This window comes from Chiloscyllium plagiosum, unplaced genomic scaffold, assembly GCF_037043375.1.
Source record: "Chiloscyllium plagiosum isolate Xiang-an unplaced genomic scaffold, Cpla_swu_hap1 HiC_scaffold_15, whole genome shotgun sequence".
In the NCBI taxonomy this organism is placed as follows: Eukaryota; Metazoa; Chordata; class Chondrichthyes; order Orectolobiformes; family Hemiscylliidae; genus Chiloscyllium; species Chiloscyllium plagiosum.
The window spans coordinates 55,893,973-55,914,513 of NW_028270153.1; the positions used below are offsets into that span (position 1 = coordinate 55,893,973).

Genomic DNA, 20,541 nt, shown 5'->3' on the forward strand with positions numbered 1-20,541 from the left:
TCGCCACTGATGATGTTACCTAGCCAGGTAATGAAATGTCTGGATATCAAACCTACAGCTCAATGAGCAAGCCTACACCCGAAACCTCAACCTGAGCTACAAACCTTGCAAAAATCTCCTTATAAATGGGCAGCACGGTGGCACAGTGGTTAGCACTGCTGCCTCACAGCGCCTGAGACCCGGGTTCAATTCCCGCCTCAAGCGACTGACTGTGTGGAGTTTGCACGTTCTCCCCGTGTCTGCGTGGGTTTCCTTCGGGTGCTCTGGTTTCCTCCCACAGTCCAAATATGTGCAGGTCAGGTGAATTGGCCACGCTAAATTGTCCATAGTGTTAGGTAAGGGGTAAATGTAGGGGTATGTGTGGGTTGCACTTCGGCGGGTCGGTGTGGACTGTTTTCACACTGTAATGTAATGTAATCTAATCTAAAAAAAATCATACCCTGCATTCCTGACAACATCCTGATAAATCTTTTCTGAACCCTCTCTAGTTTAATAATATATTTCCTAAAGCAGGGCAACCAGAAATGCACTTAGTACTCCAAAAGAGCCTCACCAACATCCTATACAAACTCACCATGCCATCTCAACTCCTGTACGCAAAGATCTGAGCAATGAAGGCAAGCATTCTAAATATCTTCATAACCACGCTGTCACCATGTCAAAGAATTATGTTACTGAACCCCTCGGCCTATGTTCCAGAAGACTACCCAGGGCCTATCATCAATTGTATAAGTCCTGCCCTTGTTTGTTTTACCAAAATGTAATACTTGCATTTATCCAAATTAAACTCCATCTGCCACGCCTCAGCCCATTGACCTAATTGACCAAGACCACCTTGTGATCTTAGATAATCTTCTTCAGTGCGAATTGTACTATCAATTTTGGTGTGCTCTGCAAACTTATTAACTCTGCCTCCTACATTCTCATCCAAATCATTTGTATAAATGACAAACAAAACTGATCTCTGTGGAACACAGATGGTCATAGGCCTCCAGTCCGACAAACAACCTCCACCACCACCCTCTGTCTCCTACCATCAAGCCAATTTTGGCTAGCTCACCCTGAATCCCATGTGATCTAACTTTACTAATTAGTATGCCATGCGAATCTTTATCAAAGGCTTTACTAAAGTCCAAGTAAACAAAATCTACCGCTCTGCCCTCATCAATCTTTTTGGTTATTTCCTCAAAAAACTCAATCAAGTTTGTGAGACATGGTTTCCCCTCCACAAAACCATGCTGACTATCCTTAATCATTTCTTGCTTTGCCAAATGCATATAAATCCTATCTTTTAGAATTGCCATCATCAACTTACCCAGCACTGATGTCAGGCTCACAGATCTAAAGTTCCCAGGCTTCTTCTCACAGCCTTTCTTCAAGTTGTCAAATTTTCAAGAGATGTTTCTTAAATTGTTATTTTTGGAAGATATTGCATATCACATTTGATTTGATGGGTCATATATTCACAATTTGGGGCAGCATGGTATCTCAGTGGTTAGCACTGCTACCTCACAGCATCAGGGACCTGGGTTTAATTCCATCCTTAGGTGACTGCATGGAGTTTGCACATTCTCCTGTGTCTTCATAGGTTTTGATCGGGTGCTCCTCTTTCCCCCCACAGGCCAAAGATGTGTAGGTTAGATGGACTGGTCATGCTAAATTGCCCTGTAGTGTCCAGGCATGTGTAGGCTAGGTGGGTTAGCCAAGGGAAATTAAGGGTTACAGAGTTAGGGTGGGGTGGAGGGGGTTCTGGTGGGATGCTCTTTGGAGGGATCCACATGGTAGAGATTCTGTGATTCTAATACTTACATTTAATCATTCCAGGTGAAAAAAATGTATCCAGTTATGAAAATGAAGCTTCACCTTGTAAGCGATTCTGCACCGGTTGTGACATTTTTGAACGGCAAAATCATCCTCACAACATCTGGTGACATCTTTGCTTTTGCTATCTTACCAAATTCAACACTAGTTGCACTCTTTAGTATAAAACTGGTGAGTTTTTGCCTTGACATAACTTGTAAATCTAATTAAATTTGCAAGTATTGTTGGAATCTGACAATTGAATATTTCCATTCACAGAATGCACAGATCACAACCACAATAGGTATAAAAGATGACAAGATTACTGGACAACTAACATTGGATAGGTAACATGTGTAATGTGATAGTAAAATAATTGAGAGAAGTTATTAATAAAGTAAGTTTAATTACTTGTGCTGTTCAACTGTTCTCAATCTGTGTTCGATGAGTATTCTAATTTCGAAGTTTGTGATCCTTCAGCACTCTTTTAAATGGACTCGTTCGCTGTCTCTGATTTCACTGCATTACTTGCTCAACAACGCATTCAGGAAGAACAAAAATTGCTTCCAATTAAAAATGAGGAAAATTGTCTTCAGTTGCTGCTACAAACTGTATTGGCCAGTCATCAGCTACACCTCTCAATCCAATACCTCAGCACCATCAAGACTGTGGACCTCCACATATTTTAAATATTCCTTCATGGGATGTGAACGTTAATGGGTAGACCAGAATTTATTGCCCATCCCTACTTGAGATTATGGTGATGAGCTCTCTTCTAGAACTGTTGCAGTCATTCCAACACCCACAGTGCTGTTAATAAGGATGTTCTAGAATTTTGATCCAGCAATACTGCAAGAATGGTGAAATGTTTCCAAGTCAGGATGGTGAGTGGCTTGGAGAGGAATTTGCAGGTGGAAGTGTTGCCATGTATCTGCTGCTCTGTTCCTTCTAGACAGTAGAGTTGTAGGTTTGGAAGGTGCTGTTCAAGGATATTGGTGGATTACTGCTTTGCATCTTGTTGATAAATAGCCTTATCACTGTACTTCAGCGATGAAGGGAGTGAAGGTTGCAGATGCTGGATGGGATGCCTATCAAGTGGGCTGCTTTGTCCTGGATTATGTTGAGCTTCTTGAGCATTGTTGGAGATGCACTCATCCAAGCAAGCCAAGAATATTCCATCAAATTCCTGGTTTATGCCTTTTAGATGGTGAACAGGCATTGGCCTGTTATTTACCAAATATTTCCGAACCTCTGACTCACATTTGTAAACACAGTATGATGATGGCAGGTCCAGTTCAGTTTCTAGTCAATGGTAAATTCTTGGGCATTGATAGTGGGGGATTAATGACATACTCATCAAATGCTGTCTTAATGTCAAGGGCAGCCACTCTCACCTCACCGCTGGAGTGCAGCATGATTGAATCAAGTGGTCAGGAGAGGAAAGACCCTGACAGAATTCAGATTGTCCGTAGGCAAGTTAATCCTTTGTAAATGCCATTTTATGGAACTAATGATGACCCCTTCAGTTACTTTGCTGAGGAACACACATGGACTGATAGGTCAGTATTGGCAGGATTATATTTGACCGCCTTTTTTGATTAGGACACAGCTGGGCAATTTTCCACATTGTTGGATAGATGCCAGTATTGTAGCTGTACTGGAATAGCTTGGCTTGGTGCTTTGCTGTTGAATGTTGTCAAGGTCTCTAGTCTTTGCTGTATTCAATGTGTTGATCCAATTCTTGATATCATGTGAAATTAATCAAATTGATTGAAGATTGACTTCTGCGCTACAGGGGCCTCCAGATGAGGTCAAGTTGGATCATCCACTCGACACTTCTGGCTGGACATGGTTACAAATGCTTCAGCCTTAGCTTTGCACTGATATGCTGATCGCCCCCACTAATGATGATGGGGATATTTGGAAAGCTTCCTCCCTCTCTGTAAGTTATTTAATTGTTCGCTACCATTCAGGACTGGATGTGGCAGGGTGGCAGAGCTTAGATCTGATCCGTTGATTAAGGGAATCACTTAGCTCTATCTCTTACATGTTGCTTCTAATGTTTGGCATATAAGTAGCCTTGTGTTGTAACTTTACCAAGTTGGCAGGTTGTGTTCTGGGATGCCTCGTGCTACATTGGCATGGCCTCCTCCATTCTGCATTAAATCAGCATTGACCTCCTCACTTGATGGCAATAGTAGCATGAGGCCTATACAAGGTCATGAGGTTACAGATTAAAGAATGCAAATCTGTTGCTGTCATTGAAGTTCCACCACACTTGCTAAATGCTTGATTTTGAGTCATTATGTTTTGAACGCATCCTACACTGCATGGTGGCAGTGCTACACACCATTATGCAGAATGTTTTCAGTGTGAAGTTGGAGCTTCACTCTGTGGTGATCAGTCATACAATGCAAACAGATGCATCTACACCGAATAGATTGATGAAGATAAATTCAAGAAATATTTTCCCTTTAACTGATGTATGGAATGAGCTGCCAGAGGATGTGGTGGAGGTTGGTCCAATTGCAACATTTAAGAGGCATTTGGATGGGTATATGATTAGGAAGGGTTTGGAGGGATGTGGGCCTGGTGCTGGCGGGTGGGACTAGATTGGGTTGGGATGTCTGGTCAGTATGGACAGGTTGGACCAAAGGGTCTGTTTCCATGCTGTACATCTCTATGACTATGACTATAAATTCAATTGTTTCCAACTCTTTTTTGATGGTCATATTGTTTCTTGAGCCAATTAATGTATGAGTAAAACAGAACAATAGAAAATAAAAATACTGTCTTTTAAATTGTTTGCCAGCAATTTACTGGCAGTTTTAGCTTAATAATTTTATATCAAAGTTGTGTCTGTCAAGATTTGCCTGAGAACTTGAATAAACTGAAGTTTTGTATTTGTCTCTTATGCGCAGTGTCCAGATTAATATTACAAATGATAACAGCAATAATAACCATCATGTTCAGAGGTGCTTCACAAGAGGATTACTGAGTAAAATTTGGCACCAAGCCCCACTGGGAGAAAGGAGATAAGATAAGGATCTTAAAGATAAAGAGGGACATGGAGATGAAGAGGTTTAAGGAGTGAATTAGAGAACTCAGAGCTAAGACAGCTAATGATATAACCTTCAATGGCAGTGCTATTAAAATCAGATGCATAAGAATCCAGATTTGGTGGAACACAGAGGAAGTAGGGTTTGTGTGGAGAACAAATGGAGATAGGGAGGGGAGAGATCGTGGAGGGATATGAAAACAAGAATGCGAATTATGGGTGGGGAGTCGATGTGGACCTGTGAGCAAGGTCAAATGGTGAATGGAGCGTAGTGCATATTAGGTCATGGGAAGTTGAATTTTAGATGAACTCACGCTTACCTAGAAATAACAAAAGCATGAAGTGAGGGATAAAGATAAAAAGTGATGGAAAAGCTCAGTAGGATTGGCAGCTTCTGTGGAGAGAGAAACAGAGTGAAATCAAAATGTCTCTTATTTGGGACATATGGAATGAGGCTTTTGACACCAGATTAACTGAGGAAGGGCACCAGTCGGGTGACTCAGAGGTGAATGAGACAGAGGCATAGTAGTAATTTTATTGGACAAATAATCCCAAATCTCAGGCTCATGTTCTGGGGATATGAGTTCAAATTCCATTGTAGCAGATGGTAAAACTTGAATTTAGTATTAGAACTCTAGAATTAAAAGACAGTCTAATAGCAAACATGTAACCAATTGTAATCAAATGTCAATTGCCATAAAAGCCCATCTGGTTCACTAATGGGTTGTCAGGAAGAAAATCTACCATCCTTCTAGGAAACATATGACTCTGGACCCACAGCAAAGCAGTTGATTTTTAACTTCTATCTAAAAACTTCTATCTCAGTTGTGTCAAATCACTACACATCCTAAATAAAGAAATTAAATTAGGTAGATTAATGGTTTTAACAACCTCTATTATTAGTAAAGAAAAGCTGATGTTCATTCATGATTAAACTTTGTTCCATTCGCCAGAGAAAGTCTAACCATATTCATTTCACATTGAATGGCACAGCCATCATAACATCCTGTACAGTCACTAGGTCAAAAGTCTGAACCTCTAATCCTAATAACACTGTGGATTACAGCAGATCATAAATTAGATTAAACAATGATGGGCAACAAGTGCTAGTGTTGCCAATGATGCCCACATTCTTTGAAAGCATAAAAATATTCTCAAAATTCTGGGGTCACCATTAACAAGAAGCATAACTGGAGTAGCCACATGCTGTAAATACTGTAACTGGATATTCTGTGGCAAATGAACCATCTCTAATTCCCCAGAGTTTTTCACAGTCAACAAAGCATATGTCAGAAGTGTAAGGAATGCTCTGCATTTGTCTGGATAAGTGCAGCTCAACAACATCCAAGAGGTTCAACATTATTAGGGACAAAGCAGCCCACTTGATCTGCATTCCCATCCACCATCTTAGATCTTGACTCCACAAAATACAATACCTACCAAACCTGTGATAGAAACCCTATCTCTTTCATCTAGAAAAAGGAAGTCAGCAATATGCATGGAAGTGCCACTGCTTTCAACTTCCCCCTCCAAATCACATGCCATTTTAATTTGGAAATACAGATCAGCTCCCTCATTGTTACAGGGTTAAATACACTCTGTACAGGCATACATAATTCACAACATGAACTGCTGTGGTTTGAGAAGGCATGCCACTGTCACTTCCTCAAGGGCAATCTGTGTTGGACACTTAATGTGAAGGAACAAAGTTTTCAACAGTTAAGCCGTAATGCTTTTTAAAAGACCACCTTTGACAGACACTAAACTGAAGTGTTTTATGCCTCTAATTAAACTAATAAGGTCACAGTAAGTTGAATCGGTGGGGTGGGGAGGTCTGTCCAGAAATTTGTATTAAGCAGAGTTTTGAGCTCTTGGCCAAAATATATCAAATGAAAACAGTGAGGCATTAAATGTGAATTTTTTTTCAAGTTATTCACACATTACAATGATCTCAACTTGACCAATAATGGGCTTGGAAAAATATTGGCTCTCAACTCTGGAAAATTCAGAGATCTTTTCCAATAGTTTGATGCTGTCTTTGGAGGGTACCACACAATCTGCCAATGCAGTCAAGCATTATTTCTGTATTTTCATGCTGAAATCCCAGAACATCTCTGCAGTTCTTTGTGATTTCAGCTAGGGAAACAGGTGGGTAAGTGGGCAGGCATTCATCCGAGCCTTCCTGCTCATCAGCGGAAGAACGTACTGCACCTATGATTGCTATGTCTGCCAATTATGTTGTACAGTGCACAGCGTCACCTATTTTGGCATAAGTTTCCATGTTTGGCTATGCTGGAATTTCCCTGCTTGCCTCCTGCAGGTGAGCAAAAAGAACCTTGTCATTGGACTGTTCAGCCTTTTTCCACTCCTCTTTAACCTCAGCTTTTTGAGCAGTTGTAACCTGTTTGAACTCCGTGTGGTGGGTACTGTTGGTGCTTGTGGCTTGCATCTTCCCTCATGAACACGGCTGTTTTTCTCAGGCTGCTGATCACCTTCTAACTGATTGGCTGGAGCTTGGCAATGGTGTTGAGTGACAGGAATGTCATCTTAAGGCCAATGATGTTCAGGTGCATGGGGCTGTTGTCTTAATAATGATAGTCTTCCTTATCTTAACGCTGATACACTTTGTCCACTTTCTTGATCTTTGCCTCAAAAATGCTGAAGGTCATCTTGGCTGTTTCATCAGCCTCATACAGCATGATTGGTGTCTTGAAATTTGCAAAGCAAAGTGCTTCTTCGACTTTTCTATCACAAGAAGTGTCAGCTTTTTAGTGGCATCAATGTCAACAATGACCCATTCCTCAACTGCTCTGCAGCCTTTAAACATTAGTGAGTGCTCTGGTAAAAATATTTAAATAGTTCAGGTTCATCCCCCATGTTAAAGATGTCCTTTGACACATACATATTCAGGATGTAATAGGACTGTTTTGAAGTCTGTCATCTTCCATTGTTGTCACAACTGCCACACCCTCACCACATACCATACAGGAGTTGCAGATATGCCTCATCTTGAATCAGTCCTGCGATCTATTGATGCAAGTGAACTTCTTGTGGCCCAGTCTCTTTGTCAAGGTAACACCCTGGAGGATTGAACTGGAGATGGGAATGTTCTCCACATCAGTTGCCTTGAACCACATTAGCAAATCTTCTTCAACATCGGGATAGCAAACCGTTCTCATCTGCTGTAGAGAATGCCCGCTTGTTAAACTATTCCATGATTTTTGCCTTGTGCTTTAAAATGGTGGAATTTTCCACTCCTTAATGATATCCATTTTTTGATTTGCACCACAGTTTTCCCCTTGCTGCATCAACCTCACTTTCCCTCCAACCAACATCTCCTTTACCTTTCTTATAAGTTGGTCCATAGTTGCATGGTTTCAGGGAGATCTATATGTTGAATAATGGTTTGCCCATCGTTTTGTGCTAAAGAGTGAACTAACTCCAACTGGTTGGCATGATCACTTTTCAAGTTTGCATGAATTCTGCTGCTCTGGAATTACCAATCGTAACTTCCCATTTATCATGGGCACCCTTTTATTGGATTTCCTGTTCTGCTCCTGATAACTTCAACTCAACCACAGTTTTGTTTTTTGCAATTTTGACTCATTGTGATTTGACAGTACATACAGAATATATCTCAGTCCCTTTCCACTTCAAATGATTTGATTATCTGACTAAAAATAGTTATGAGACAACTAATTAATACCAAATGCAACATTGGGTAGTACTAATGAATATCTATTGTTCCTCTTTAGGATACAATTGTCTCTAAAGAAGTCAAACATTGGTCCATTTCAAGTAAGTAGTTTCCAAAAATTATTTTCAGTTGCAAGAATTTCAAACTTCAACATCGATTCCCTCAGGTCATAATCCCATTCAGCCCTTGCCAAACAACTTTTAAAAAATGAACCCAATATCTGGGAAATTCAGTCAAGATCCATTATGGTGCTATAAAAATACCCAATGCACAATTTCTGTTCAAGCAGAGAGAAAGAAAATTTTGCTGAGCTACCTGTGTAGAAAGTGTATTTCTATGCAGATAGAAAAAGTAATGAAATTGAGTGAAATATGTGACTACACATTGGCTTTGAACGAGGTAGAGATATCAGACCAGGAGAGATAGATACCTAGAGACATAGAGATGTACAGCACAGATCAGACCCTTTGTCCAACTCGTCCATGCCAACCAGATATGATAAATTAATCTAGTCCCATTTTCCAGCACTTAGCCCATATCCCTCTAAACCCTTCCTACTAATATACCCATCCAGATGCCTTTTAAATGTTACAATTGTACCAACCTCCACCACATCCTCTGGCACATCATTCCATAGAGGCATCACCCTCTGCATGAAAATGTTACCCATTAGGTCCCTTTTAAATCTTTCCCCCTCACCCTCAACCAATGCCCACTAGTTTTGGACTCCTCCACCCCAGGGAAAAGACCTTGTCTATTTATCCTATCCATGCCCTTAATGGTTTTATAAACCTCGATAAAGTCACCCCTCAGCCTCCGATGCTCCAGGGAAAACAGCACCAGCCTACTCAGCCTCCCCCTATAACTCAAGCCCTCCAATCCTGGCAACATCCTTGTAAATCTTTTCTGAATCCTTTCAAGTTTTACAACATCCTTCCTATAGGAGAGAGATCAGAATTGCATGCAATATTGAAATAATCTTGAAATAGTCTTGAAATAATCGTAAACACATCATTAACATCATTGGCCCAATGTTCCCAGGTGCAAGAAAGTCAAAAGAAAATTGGTCTGTATAGGAATAAGTATTACATGCAAATTGAAAGATGTAATATTAGAACTGTGTTTGGCTTTGGTAAGAAAGCATGCATTGTATCATGTCAATTTCTGATCCATTTGTTTCAAAAAGGTTAACATTATTTGAGAAGTTCAGGAAATATACTATGATTATTCTAATATGAAAGGATTTTATAAGTTAGAAACAGATTATGTTTGTTTCCTAAGTAAGGCATTGCAGAATAAGTTAGGGCAATGATTTAAGAAAATAAAAAGATAAATAGGGAATTAAGCCAGACCAACTTTAATAACAGCATGGAAATGTTGTAGATCATTGAAAAACATCAAAAGATTTCAGAAAGGAAGGAGATAAATTTGTGTAATTTGAAGGATAATGGTTATTAATTTTTATAAATGAAACAAAAGATATCAAAGGAACAGTTACCTCATATAAAGACAAAGGAAAATATTAGCTATCTTAAATCTCAAATACATTAAAATGTGAGCTTCAACATGGAAGAAAATATTTTAAGGAAGGTTTTTGTAATGCATGCAGAAAGTAAAGTTTTCACTTAGCTCTCACAATTTTGTCAGGGTTGGTGTAATGAAAATGGGACTTTTTGATACAAAACGCATTCCACATCCATTGTCAGGAACTATTGTTATTTTATTATAAAGATATGTCAAAGTAAGATCCTAATGCAGAGATTCCCAAAGTGGTTGTTGAGGCCCCCAACTGAAATCATAAACTAAAAGTTTGGGGTCATGTGCTCTGAGGCAGCAATGGTACTCTGACTAAGTTTACAACAAGTGTGTTCCCTCTCTAACAGCTTCCCCCTATTCACTGAGGATCATAACAATTTTCAAGCCACAGTTAGGGTTACAGAGGCAGAAAAGTTTTGAGGTACATCCCAGTAATTAAAACAAAAAAAGGGATATTTTCATTCTACTGAATTGATATTTTACTTTAAGACGAGTAATTGAATTTTGGGAAATCATGTTTCCTTTAGGAAAAATTCAGTGAGTGCATGTGAAATTTTCTGACTTTCTCATTTGCAATTTTAATGTGATTGAAGGATTAGAAAATTGCTGTCAAACTTTACCTGTTTGAACTGCTTAGGTTATAGTTTAGGTTTGCTCAAAAATTCAAAGCATCTTGAGAACAATAAAGGATGGGCAATAAATGCCAGTCCAGCCAGCCATGTTCATATGCCATGAACAAATAAAATAAGCTAAAATTTTCCACGGCCCAGCAAAATTGATTAACATTAATAGAGTGTACCTGTTTCTCTCCACCAAAATAACTTATTTGATGTATTTGAAATTGGTAAGTTGATTTGTACTGAGTAATACAGCTGAAGATACTAGCTTATCAATTAAGAGAAGCATCTTGGTAACTGTGTCCAACTTTCCACCCATGAGTAAACTTGTATAAAATAACTAAAGAAGACCTTTTAAAAAAGCTATACTAAACTGTTTAATAATTTCATTGGTTTGCATACATCAATATCTTAGTAAACTATATTTATTTATGTCAGAAAGTTTTAAAATGTGTTAGTAAGTTTCTGACAACTTAAGAAAATGATTGTAATTTGAATAATTTTCCCCAACCTGATAAGATCAGTTGAAAATTCCATTTTAGAGACATGGTCAGTTTTCTGGGTAGCATCTATTTGATTACAGTGATTGTGACGATAAGCATGCCTCATTAGTATTGAAAAGTCCCTGATCATTTGCATGAGGCTGGTCAATTGCACTAACATCTAGGCTTAAAACTAGAGAAATTTTTCTCCATTATTTCTGCCTGTGATGGAGAAAACCTTTCATTTCTTTCATTCCACATTCATAAATACAGTCACTTTCACATAACTAACTGTTGTGCTGCTTTACTGAGATGGAACTTGCATTTCCTAATTCCTTTCAATGAAGAACTACAAAATTGGAGAATTGTAATGAACTGAAGAATATAATGATAATGATCTTTCAGAATGTGAAATTTAGATATTCGCAAAAATCTTATTCTCCATGTCTTTCTCTTACTTAGGTCATGGAACATAGTTAAAACATCACACAACACTAGGTTATAGTTCAACAGGTTTAATTGGAGGCTCTAGCTTTCGGAGCGCCGCTCCTTCATCAGGTGGTTGTGGAGAACACAATTGTAAGGCACAGAATTTATAGCAAAAGTTTACAGTGTGATGTAACTGAAATTATACATTGAAAAATACCTTGATTGTCTGTTGAGTCTCTCATCTGTTAGAATGACCATTGATAGCTTCACTTCTTTCATATGTAAATAACAAGCCTTTTTTTAAAAAGTTACATTCTCAGGTTAACTGTAACAATTGGTGTCAGCCCAGATAAGATGTTAAGATGTTGAAGGTATTAGCCCACTGTATTCCCTGTCTATGCCATAATGTTTGGACTGATTCTAATCAAAAAAGTGAGATAACAGAGTGTTACATGGATTCATATGTAAGACTCTGTTAACTCACTTTTTTGATTAGAATCAGTCTAAACATTATGGCATAGACAGGGAACAAAGGGGGCTAACACCTTCAACATCTTAACATCTTATCTGGGCTGACACCAATTGTTACAGTTAACCTGAGAATGTAACTTTTTAAAAAAGTCTTGTTATTTACATATGAAAGAAGTGAAGCTATCAATGGTCATTCTAACAGATGAGAGACTCAACAGACAATCAAGGTATTTTTCAATGTATAATTTCAGTTACATCACACTGTAAACTTTTGCTATAAATTCTGTGCCTTACAATTGTGTTCTCCACAACCACCTGATGAAGGAGCGGCTCTCCGAAAGCTAGAGCCTCCAATTAAATCTGTTGAACTATAACCTAGTGTTGTGTGATTTTTAACTTTGCACACCCTAGTCCAACATCGGCATCTCTAAGTCATGAAATATGTTTTTTTTTGTCTGGAATCATTAGAGCTATAATCAGCAAAGCCCTCAATACATTAAATTCTGTTTTTCATTCCAAAATACCACTTAATCAAGTTTCTTCCTTGGCATACTCACAAACAGTTAAGAAATTATTCAGAACTAATGAGCATATTTTATACATGTTTGAATATAACTCTTTTCACTGTATAATGTACTTTATTCTCACAGGTAAACTGTCTGCAAACTGCAATTGATTTCCTGGTCTCTATTGTCATTTTACCACGTGTTAATGGTAAGTGTTAACCTGGAAAGCAAAGCAAGACTTATTTTAACCTATGACAAATAATGACTAATAATTGAGTTTTATTGTATTAAAAATGACACCAGTTTCCAACGTAGAAAAATGAATTTTTGAAGGAGTTGCCAGGTCATGAAAAACAGGACAACAGGAAATTCACAGATTGATTCTATGATATTTTCTGCAGTAGCTGATTGCAGAGAGAGGAACCGTAGGAGTTAAGGAAACAAAAATGAATTTAGCTCCACATTCCATTTCTGATCACAATCTAGTAACACTTTGCTTGACAGACTAGGTTGGCATTTTAATGATGCTGAAACTTTATTGCTGGAACAGCACAGCAGGTCAGGCAGCATCTAGGGGACAGAAGATTCGACGTTTCGGGCACATGCCCTTCTTCAGGAATGAGCAGAGAGTGTTCAGCAGGAGAAGATAAAAGGTAGGGAGGAGGGACTTGGAGGAGGGGCGTTGGAAATGTGATAGGTGGAAAGAGGTCAAGGTGAGGGTGATAGGTCGGAGTAGGGTGGAGGCGGAGAGGTCAAGAAGAAGACTGCAGGTCAGGAAGGCGGTGCCGGGCTGGAGGGATTCGGCTGAGACAAGGTGGGGGGAGGGGGGATGAAGAAACTGGTGAAGTCCAAGTTCATCCCCTGTGGTTGGAGGGTTCCCAGTCGGAAGATAAGACGCTCCTCCTCCGACCGTCGCGTTGTTGTGGTTTGGCGGTGGATGAGTCCAATGACCTGCATATCCTCGGTGGAGTGGGAGGGGGAGTTGAAATGCTGTGCTACAGGGTGATTGGGTTGGTTCGTCCGGGTGGCCCAGAGGTGCTCTCTGAATCGCTCCGCAAGTAGGCGGCCTGTCTCCCCAATATAGAGGAGGCCACACCGGCTGCAGCGGATGCAGTAGATAATGTGGGTGGAGGTGCAGGTGAATCTGTGGCGGATATGGAAGTTTCCTTTGGGGCCTTGGAGAGAAGTGAGGGGGGAGGTGTGGGCGCAAGTGTTGCACCTCCTGCGGTTGCAAGGGAAGGTGCCGGGAGTGGAGGTTGGGTTGGTGGGGGGTATGGATCTGACAAGGGAGTCGCGGAGGGAGTGGTCTCTACGGAAAGCTGATAGAGGAGGGGAGGGAAATATATCCTTGGTGGTGGGGTCCGTTTGGAGGTGGCGGAAGTGACGGCGGATGATGCGCTGTACATGGAGATTGGTGGGGTGGTAGGTGAGGACCAGTGGGGTTCTGTCCTGGTGGCGGTTGGAGGGGCGGGGCTCAAGGGCGGAGGAGCGGGAAGTGGAGGAGATGCGGTGGAGGGCATCGTCGATCACGTCGGGGGGGAAATTGCAGTCCTTGAAGAAGGAGGCCGTCTGTGTTGTGCGTATTTTGAACTGGTCCTCCTGGGAGCAGATGCGGCAGAGACGAAGGAATTGGGAGAATGGGATGGCGTTTTTACAAGGGGCGGGGTGGGAGGAGGTGTAGTCCAGGTAGCTGTGGGAGTCGGTCGGTTTGTAGTAGATGTCCGTGTTGATTCGGTCGTCTGAGATAGAAACAGAAAGGTCTAGGAAGGGGAGGGAGGAGTCCGAGACTGTCCAGGTGAATTTGAGGTCGGGGTGGAAGGTGTTAGTGTAGTGGATGAACTGTTCAACCTTTCAGCAGGAGAAGATAAAAGGTAGGGAGGAGGGACTTGGAGGAGGGGCTTCAGCAGGAGAAGATAAAAGGTAGGTTTAATGATGGTCAAGTTGCCTGAAGTTCTGCAGACAATCAATGCTGCTAGGAGAGGAGAGTGCAAAAATATGGTGAAAGAAATAAACATTATTTACCTTTGGAAAATGAAAATGTAATAAACTATAATATCTTTCAGATGGTGTGGCTCCTCGCTGCTAACACATACTCATAAAATTACTCTCTATGTTTCAATACGGTATAAGGAAAAATGACAGATCTAACTTCTAAATTGTTTTGAGGCCAATAAAGCAGTTCCAGTCACAAACACTTAGAAAATGTACTGAGAATTGAAGAAGAAATTTCAACCCATTATGGTGCAAGAAGGCTGAAAGCACAAGGAATTAATAGAGGGCAGCAATGATGAGGGAGAAGGTGTAGGTATAAGATTGCAGACAAACCTCAGAGAAAAGGAGGAGTCAGTCTCAGATTTTTGGCGACTGGTATTGGGCTATGTTGTACAAGAAGGTTTAAAAGGAATGAGGGTGTTAACATGCGAGGCTTTTGTGCTCCATTATACAAATCATGCTGCACCAGGAAATCCTTCCACTGTAATACTTGCTTTGGATATATCAGAAGGATTTATGGATTCATTGTCAACCTGTTTTGCTATGATATGACACACCTTCCATGGCCATCAAGACCTGAGGTAGGACTTGTTCCCAGAGCTTCTGGCCCAGAAGTAGAGATGTTGCTACAAGACCAAAGAGATGGTCCCGTCCAGTATTACAAAAGTTGGAAAATATACTTCTGCTACTCGTACTGCTAGGAAAATGTTAAATTAACATCAATTTCCATAAAGACTCATGAGAACCTAAGCATCATCAGTAGAAAAATAATCAGAAATGGATTAAGACATGTATTTTGCTGTGACCTTTTGATGACATTGTGTTTGTCTCAGGTCAAAGATCAAACAAAATCACATTGCAAGTTAAAAACAGGCTTGAGGGACTGAATAATCTACTCCTTTTGCTGGAGGAACATTTTTGCCTGTTATGGGACGTCCACAAAAAGACCTTTAAGCAATTTGAGAAATGATCAGAAAACCTCTTCATGGAAAGGCTGATAAAAATATAGAACTCTCTCCCACAAAAAGGAAGAGATGCGAGTTCAATTTTTGGCTCCCTGAGATTAATGTTGAAAAATGTGGTGCTGGAAAAACACAGCAGGCCAGGCAGCATCCAAGGAGCAGGAGAATCGACGTTTTGGGCATAAGCCCTTCTTCAGGAATTCCTGAAGAAGGGTTTATGCCCGAAACATCGATTCTTCTGCTCCTCGGATGCTGCCTGGCCTGCTGTTTTTTTCCAGCACCACATTTTTCAACTCTGGTCTCCAGCATCTGCAGTCCTCACTTTCTCCTCCCTGAGATTAATATTTATTTTACTAGCCAAAATAATTAAAAGAGAAGTGGTATAATTGGAGTTAAGATAAAAATCAACAATTATGTCACCGAATGGCAGAACGTGCTTGAGGCAATGAATTGTCTACACCTAGTCCCATGAAGATTACTATTGAAGCTGTTTCTAACATCTTTTAGAGCAGACCATTCTGTTTTTCAACTCACTTTTCAAAATTCCCCACATTTCCCACCATGCCCCTACCAACCCAGAGCCAAGTATGAGACACTTTATTCTGCAATTAACCTGCGTACCTTACTCTGATACAGTATGACAAAATGGGAAACAGATTGGGAAACAAGATGGGAAACTAACTGACTTTCTCATCTTATTGACAACAAAACAAAAATAGCCTTCTTAAAAAGCTATTTGTGTGTATCGATCATGTAATTGTTGTTTTGCGGATGAATGTTTAATGTATACAAAAACTTCCATAACTGTACATTAAACTGAAATCATTAGATTTAAAATGGGAACATATATGAAAGAAAAAAATTAATAGGATCAAAAGAAGGTGCTCCAAATTGACAGAAAATCTTTTCAAAATGGTTATTGGACCCACAATGAACAATTTAACAAACTAATAGAATTAGGGATATTCCATGTCAGTAATGCCCATACAGTCTCGAACATGCCAGCGATAATAAAGCAGCCATATGTTAAACACATTCAACAATCAATTTGTTCTAAATGTTACTGTATTCCTGTTTGTTAACAATAGATGACCAGTAAAGGCCAACTGTTAATTTCTGAATTATGTCCATAATACACTTAAACTGACATGAAAACTGTTATCTTATGCAGCTGCCCTGGATAATGGATACCCACTTCCTTTAATCGACCATTTCACACTGTCGAACCTTATTGTACAACCTCACAAGGTAATGTTATTTAGCTATAGAGCTCTTTGTTGATGAACAACCTCCTGCTACTACAAAGAAATATACAGTACAGGTCATTCTGCTATAATGTGCATTTTATTAACGCGAATTCACTATAACACGATTGACGAACTGGGGACACTTTCTAAAGTGCGAACTTTTAAAGGATGTATTGTTTATAATGTGATTCCAGCTCCATTAGTTTAAATGGTGATGCAATTATGCGGTTTTCTTATAACATGGGGTTGCATGAGAATGGAACTATCGCATTTTAGCAGAACTAACTGTATGATATTTTAATTTTATATATAGATATATTGTAAACACATAAAAATAAGGTTCTACCAAAAAATACATATACAAATGCACCAAAATAAGGTATAATAAAGGGTACTCAACATAATATCGTTGCATATCAGGAATCAACAAAGCAGATAGAATACATCTGAAGTTGTAAGGTAAAGTTGGAGGGAGTCAGGCTTAAACTGTATCTGGGGTACCCTCTCTGTCATGCTCTGTTTACTAATGTGCCATGAAATACAATCTCCAATTCTGTGTGCGTATTTCATATTCAGTCATTCTTCTTTCAAACATCAAACATTTAGATACTTGAGGCTTCTCAGTCATAGAGTCATACAGCATGGAAAACAGACCCTTCAGTCCAACTTGTCTATGCCAACCATGTTTCCCAAACTAAACTAATCCAACTTGCCTGCATTTGACCCATATCCCCTTAAATCTTTCCAATTGTCCAAATGTCTTTTAAATGTTGCAGCTGCATCTACCACTTCATCTGGCAGTTCATTCCACATATGAACTACCCTATGTGTGAAAATGTCGCCTCTCAGGTTCCTTTTAAATCTTTCTCCTTTCACCTTTAAAATATGCCCACTAGTTTTAAACTCATCCACCCTAGGGAAAAGACTATTCACCTTATCTATGCTCCTTATGATTTTACAATCCTCTGAAAGGTCATCCCTCAACCTCCGAGACGCCAGTGAAAAGACTCCTTATTACTCCAACTCCCCAGTCAATAAAAGTCACCTTCGCACATTGTCAGCAACATTGGGCAAAATTTTCCCAACCTTTCAACGGCATGGGCAATTGTGGGAAATTTGGGAAAATACAGTAAGATTGAAGAAATCTGATTCTTGATGATGAGAAACAAAATTCGGATATTCCCTTTAATATTTAAATTGGAGGTACTAAATCTTGCTATTGAGTACCAATTACCTTACTTACATACATTTGCATCTCACTGTCAGCTAATTTCACCACATTCATAGGCAGTTTCTGATTCTCCCAAACACTGCTAAGAAGCTGGATGGTACCAATTCCCAACTTGAAAATCAGAACAGTTATCTAATGGATGCAGGTCACTACCTACTTCATCAAGCCTCCATCTCAATGTTTTTTCAACAAAATCTCATTACATGCTCCACGGGTAGTGACAATCTTCAGCTTTAATCTATAAAAGTTGGCATTGGCAAAATACCATTTCACTACAGTATCATGACCAATGTTGGAGCAACTGTTATTTTAGCTACAGGACCTGGTTAAGTGGCTACCATGTCATACATTCTAGGAAAAAGAAGTCATAATGGTGTTGCATTGTTTATCTTTGAGATGTTTGGGAAGTACCAATCCTTACAAGCATGAGTGGAGCCAAGACTTGGAACTACAATGAGCAGATCACTGAGGTCAAAGGTAATGTGAATGCCTTGTGACACAGCCTTGCCTACACTTGTGTTCCATACTTACAGCCACTTTGTGTGTGAGAGTCTGTGGCGTTCAGCATTTCACCATTGCACTGTGGAGCTCATAGACACCATATATTGCAATGCTCCTGCTAGATCACTCTGCATGCAATGATACACAATTGCGTTTTATGGCATTTAGTTTACTTTCTTAGCACGCTTTCACTTTGCGCTTATTTGGATGTGCACGGTATCTCTGGCTTGACTTACCTTTTGGCACGGACAGAAAAGAAAGCAGCATCTCATGATTGCTAGCACCAAACAATCAAGAGGTTGGACATATTGTTAAGAGGTACTTCAATGTCACACTGACAGCATGTATCAGCAGCTCATGCACTAAGTTTATTGCGTGTGTGCTTCAACCAAATGGTCATGCCTGAAAGTCAAAGAGAAAAGATCTTAGTGGAGTAAAGGGGGATCACAGTCAGTGAACTCAGTCCCGGGATTGGTCATAGTCAGTCAGGCATTTGGTGCAACAAGGGTCCAGAGACCTGTGTGGTCCTTATGGTCCAGGGATTGGGCCATGGTCTGTCTTGCAGGTCAAGTCCACCCGGTTCAGGGATTACAGAAATGGCAATGGGTGGTCTGTGGAAACAACATGCCAGGGCTGCACTATGCTTAATAAAGGCTGTTGTCAAACGTCAATGTTGAGAGTGGACCAAGGTAAGTCCTGTAGATGGAGCAGTAAGCGCATGCATTGGGGGAGGTGTTTAATCCATATGGTATATCAGTAAGTGGGGAAAGGAACTCAACTCTGGATCAGGAAACATTGTGTTGTGACACAGAGGACTTAATGACAGTGAAGGGTGGCAACTCCAAATATAGAAGGCGGAATCTGACACTGCAAAGGAGGCCATGGGTGGCTACAGCAGGACTGTTCCACAGGTCAACTGAATCCTGGCTTCAGGATTCAGTGGCTCACAATAGTAGGCAGGACAATGCAGTGAGCCAAGAGCTTCAGGAAAGGTTTGAGGCTTTTAAACATCAAATAAAGGGTTGAATGGGAATGTGGGGAGCATGGAAAAGCTGATAGAGTTGACATAAAAAAATATATATTTACAGATGTAAAGGTTTTTATTATCATTACAGTGGCTCAGTGGTTAGCACTGCTGCCTCACAGCGCTATGGACCCGGGTTCAATTCCAGCCTCGGATGACTGTCTGTTGTTTGTGGAGTTTGCACATTCTCCCCATGTCTGCATGGGTTTCCTCTGGGTGCTCCTGTTTCCTCCCACAATCCAAAGATGTGCAGGTTAGGTGAATTAGTCAGGGATAAATGTAGGATAATAGGATAGGGGAATAGGTCTGGGTGGGTTACTCTTCAGAGCGTGGACTTGTTGGACCGAAGGGCCTGTTTCCACACTGTAAGGATTCTATGATTCTATTGTTGATGTATATTTTGTTCCACAAATTCGAACAACACAAGTTTCAGTACAACAGTAGATGCTTTATTATCGGACAGCCGGCGAGAGATTCTCAATGTCCCCAAACATAGTCATGCATCTACTTGTGGTGACACTTCTCCACAAATCTCTGCTCTACACGCAAAAGCAGTACTTTTTATAGGAATAATACAAAAGGTCTGTAAGTCACCTGGTTGATTGTCGTTACATTGTTTAAAATGGGCAATTATAATTTCACAAGGCACAATGAGTGTTGATGTCCTGTGATAACAAGTCAATGGATTACAGGGATTGATTATTGTATTCTTCATGAGCATGTGTTGATGGGAAGATATTCAAACAGATATTCCTCACTGTCCTCTCTGCGACTCCACTCTCAAGGAGCTATGAACCTGCACTCCAAGGTCTCTTTGTTCAGCAACACTCCCTAGGACCTTACCATTAAGTGTATACGTCCTGCTAAGATTTGCTTTCCCAAAATGCAGCACCTCGCACTTATCTGAATTAAACTCCATCTGCCACTTCTCAGCCCATTGGCCCATCTAGTCAAGATCCCATTGTAATCTGTGGTAACCCTCTTCGCT

At 40.2% G+C, this 20,541-nt stretch overlaps 1 protein-coding gene across 3 annotated transcripts in view; it reads left to right on the forward strand.

Moving 5' to 3' along the window:
* LOC122560022 (bactericidal permeability-increasing protein-like) overlaps positions 1-20,541 on the forward strand; it is a 120,531-nt gene that overhangs the window by 81,341 nt on the left and 18,649 nt on the right. For all 3 annotated transcript variants that reach the window (XM_087994956.1, XM_087994957.1, XM_087994958.1), the window contains exons 11-15: positions 1,825-1,992; positions 2,080-2,147; positions 8,614-8,656; positions 12,741-12,804; positions 16,722-16,798. In XM_087994956.1, coding sequence (XP_087851082.1) covers positions 1,825-1,992; positions 2,080-2,147; positions 8,614-8,656; positions 12,741-12,804; positions 16,722-16,798 — 420 coding nt within the window. The remainder of the gene's footprint in view (positions 1-1,824; positions 1,993-2,079; positions 2,148-8,613; positions 8,657-12,740; positions 12,805-16,721; positions 16,799-20,541) is intronic.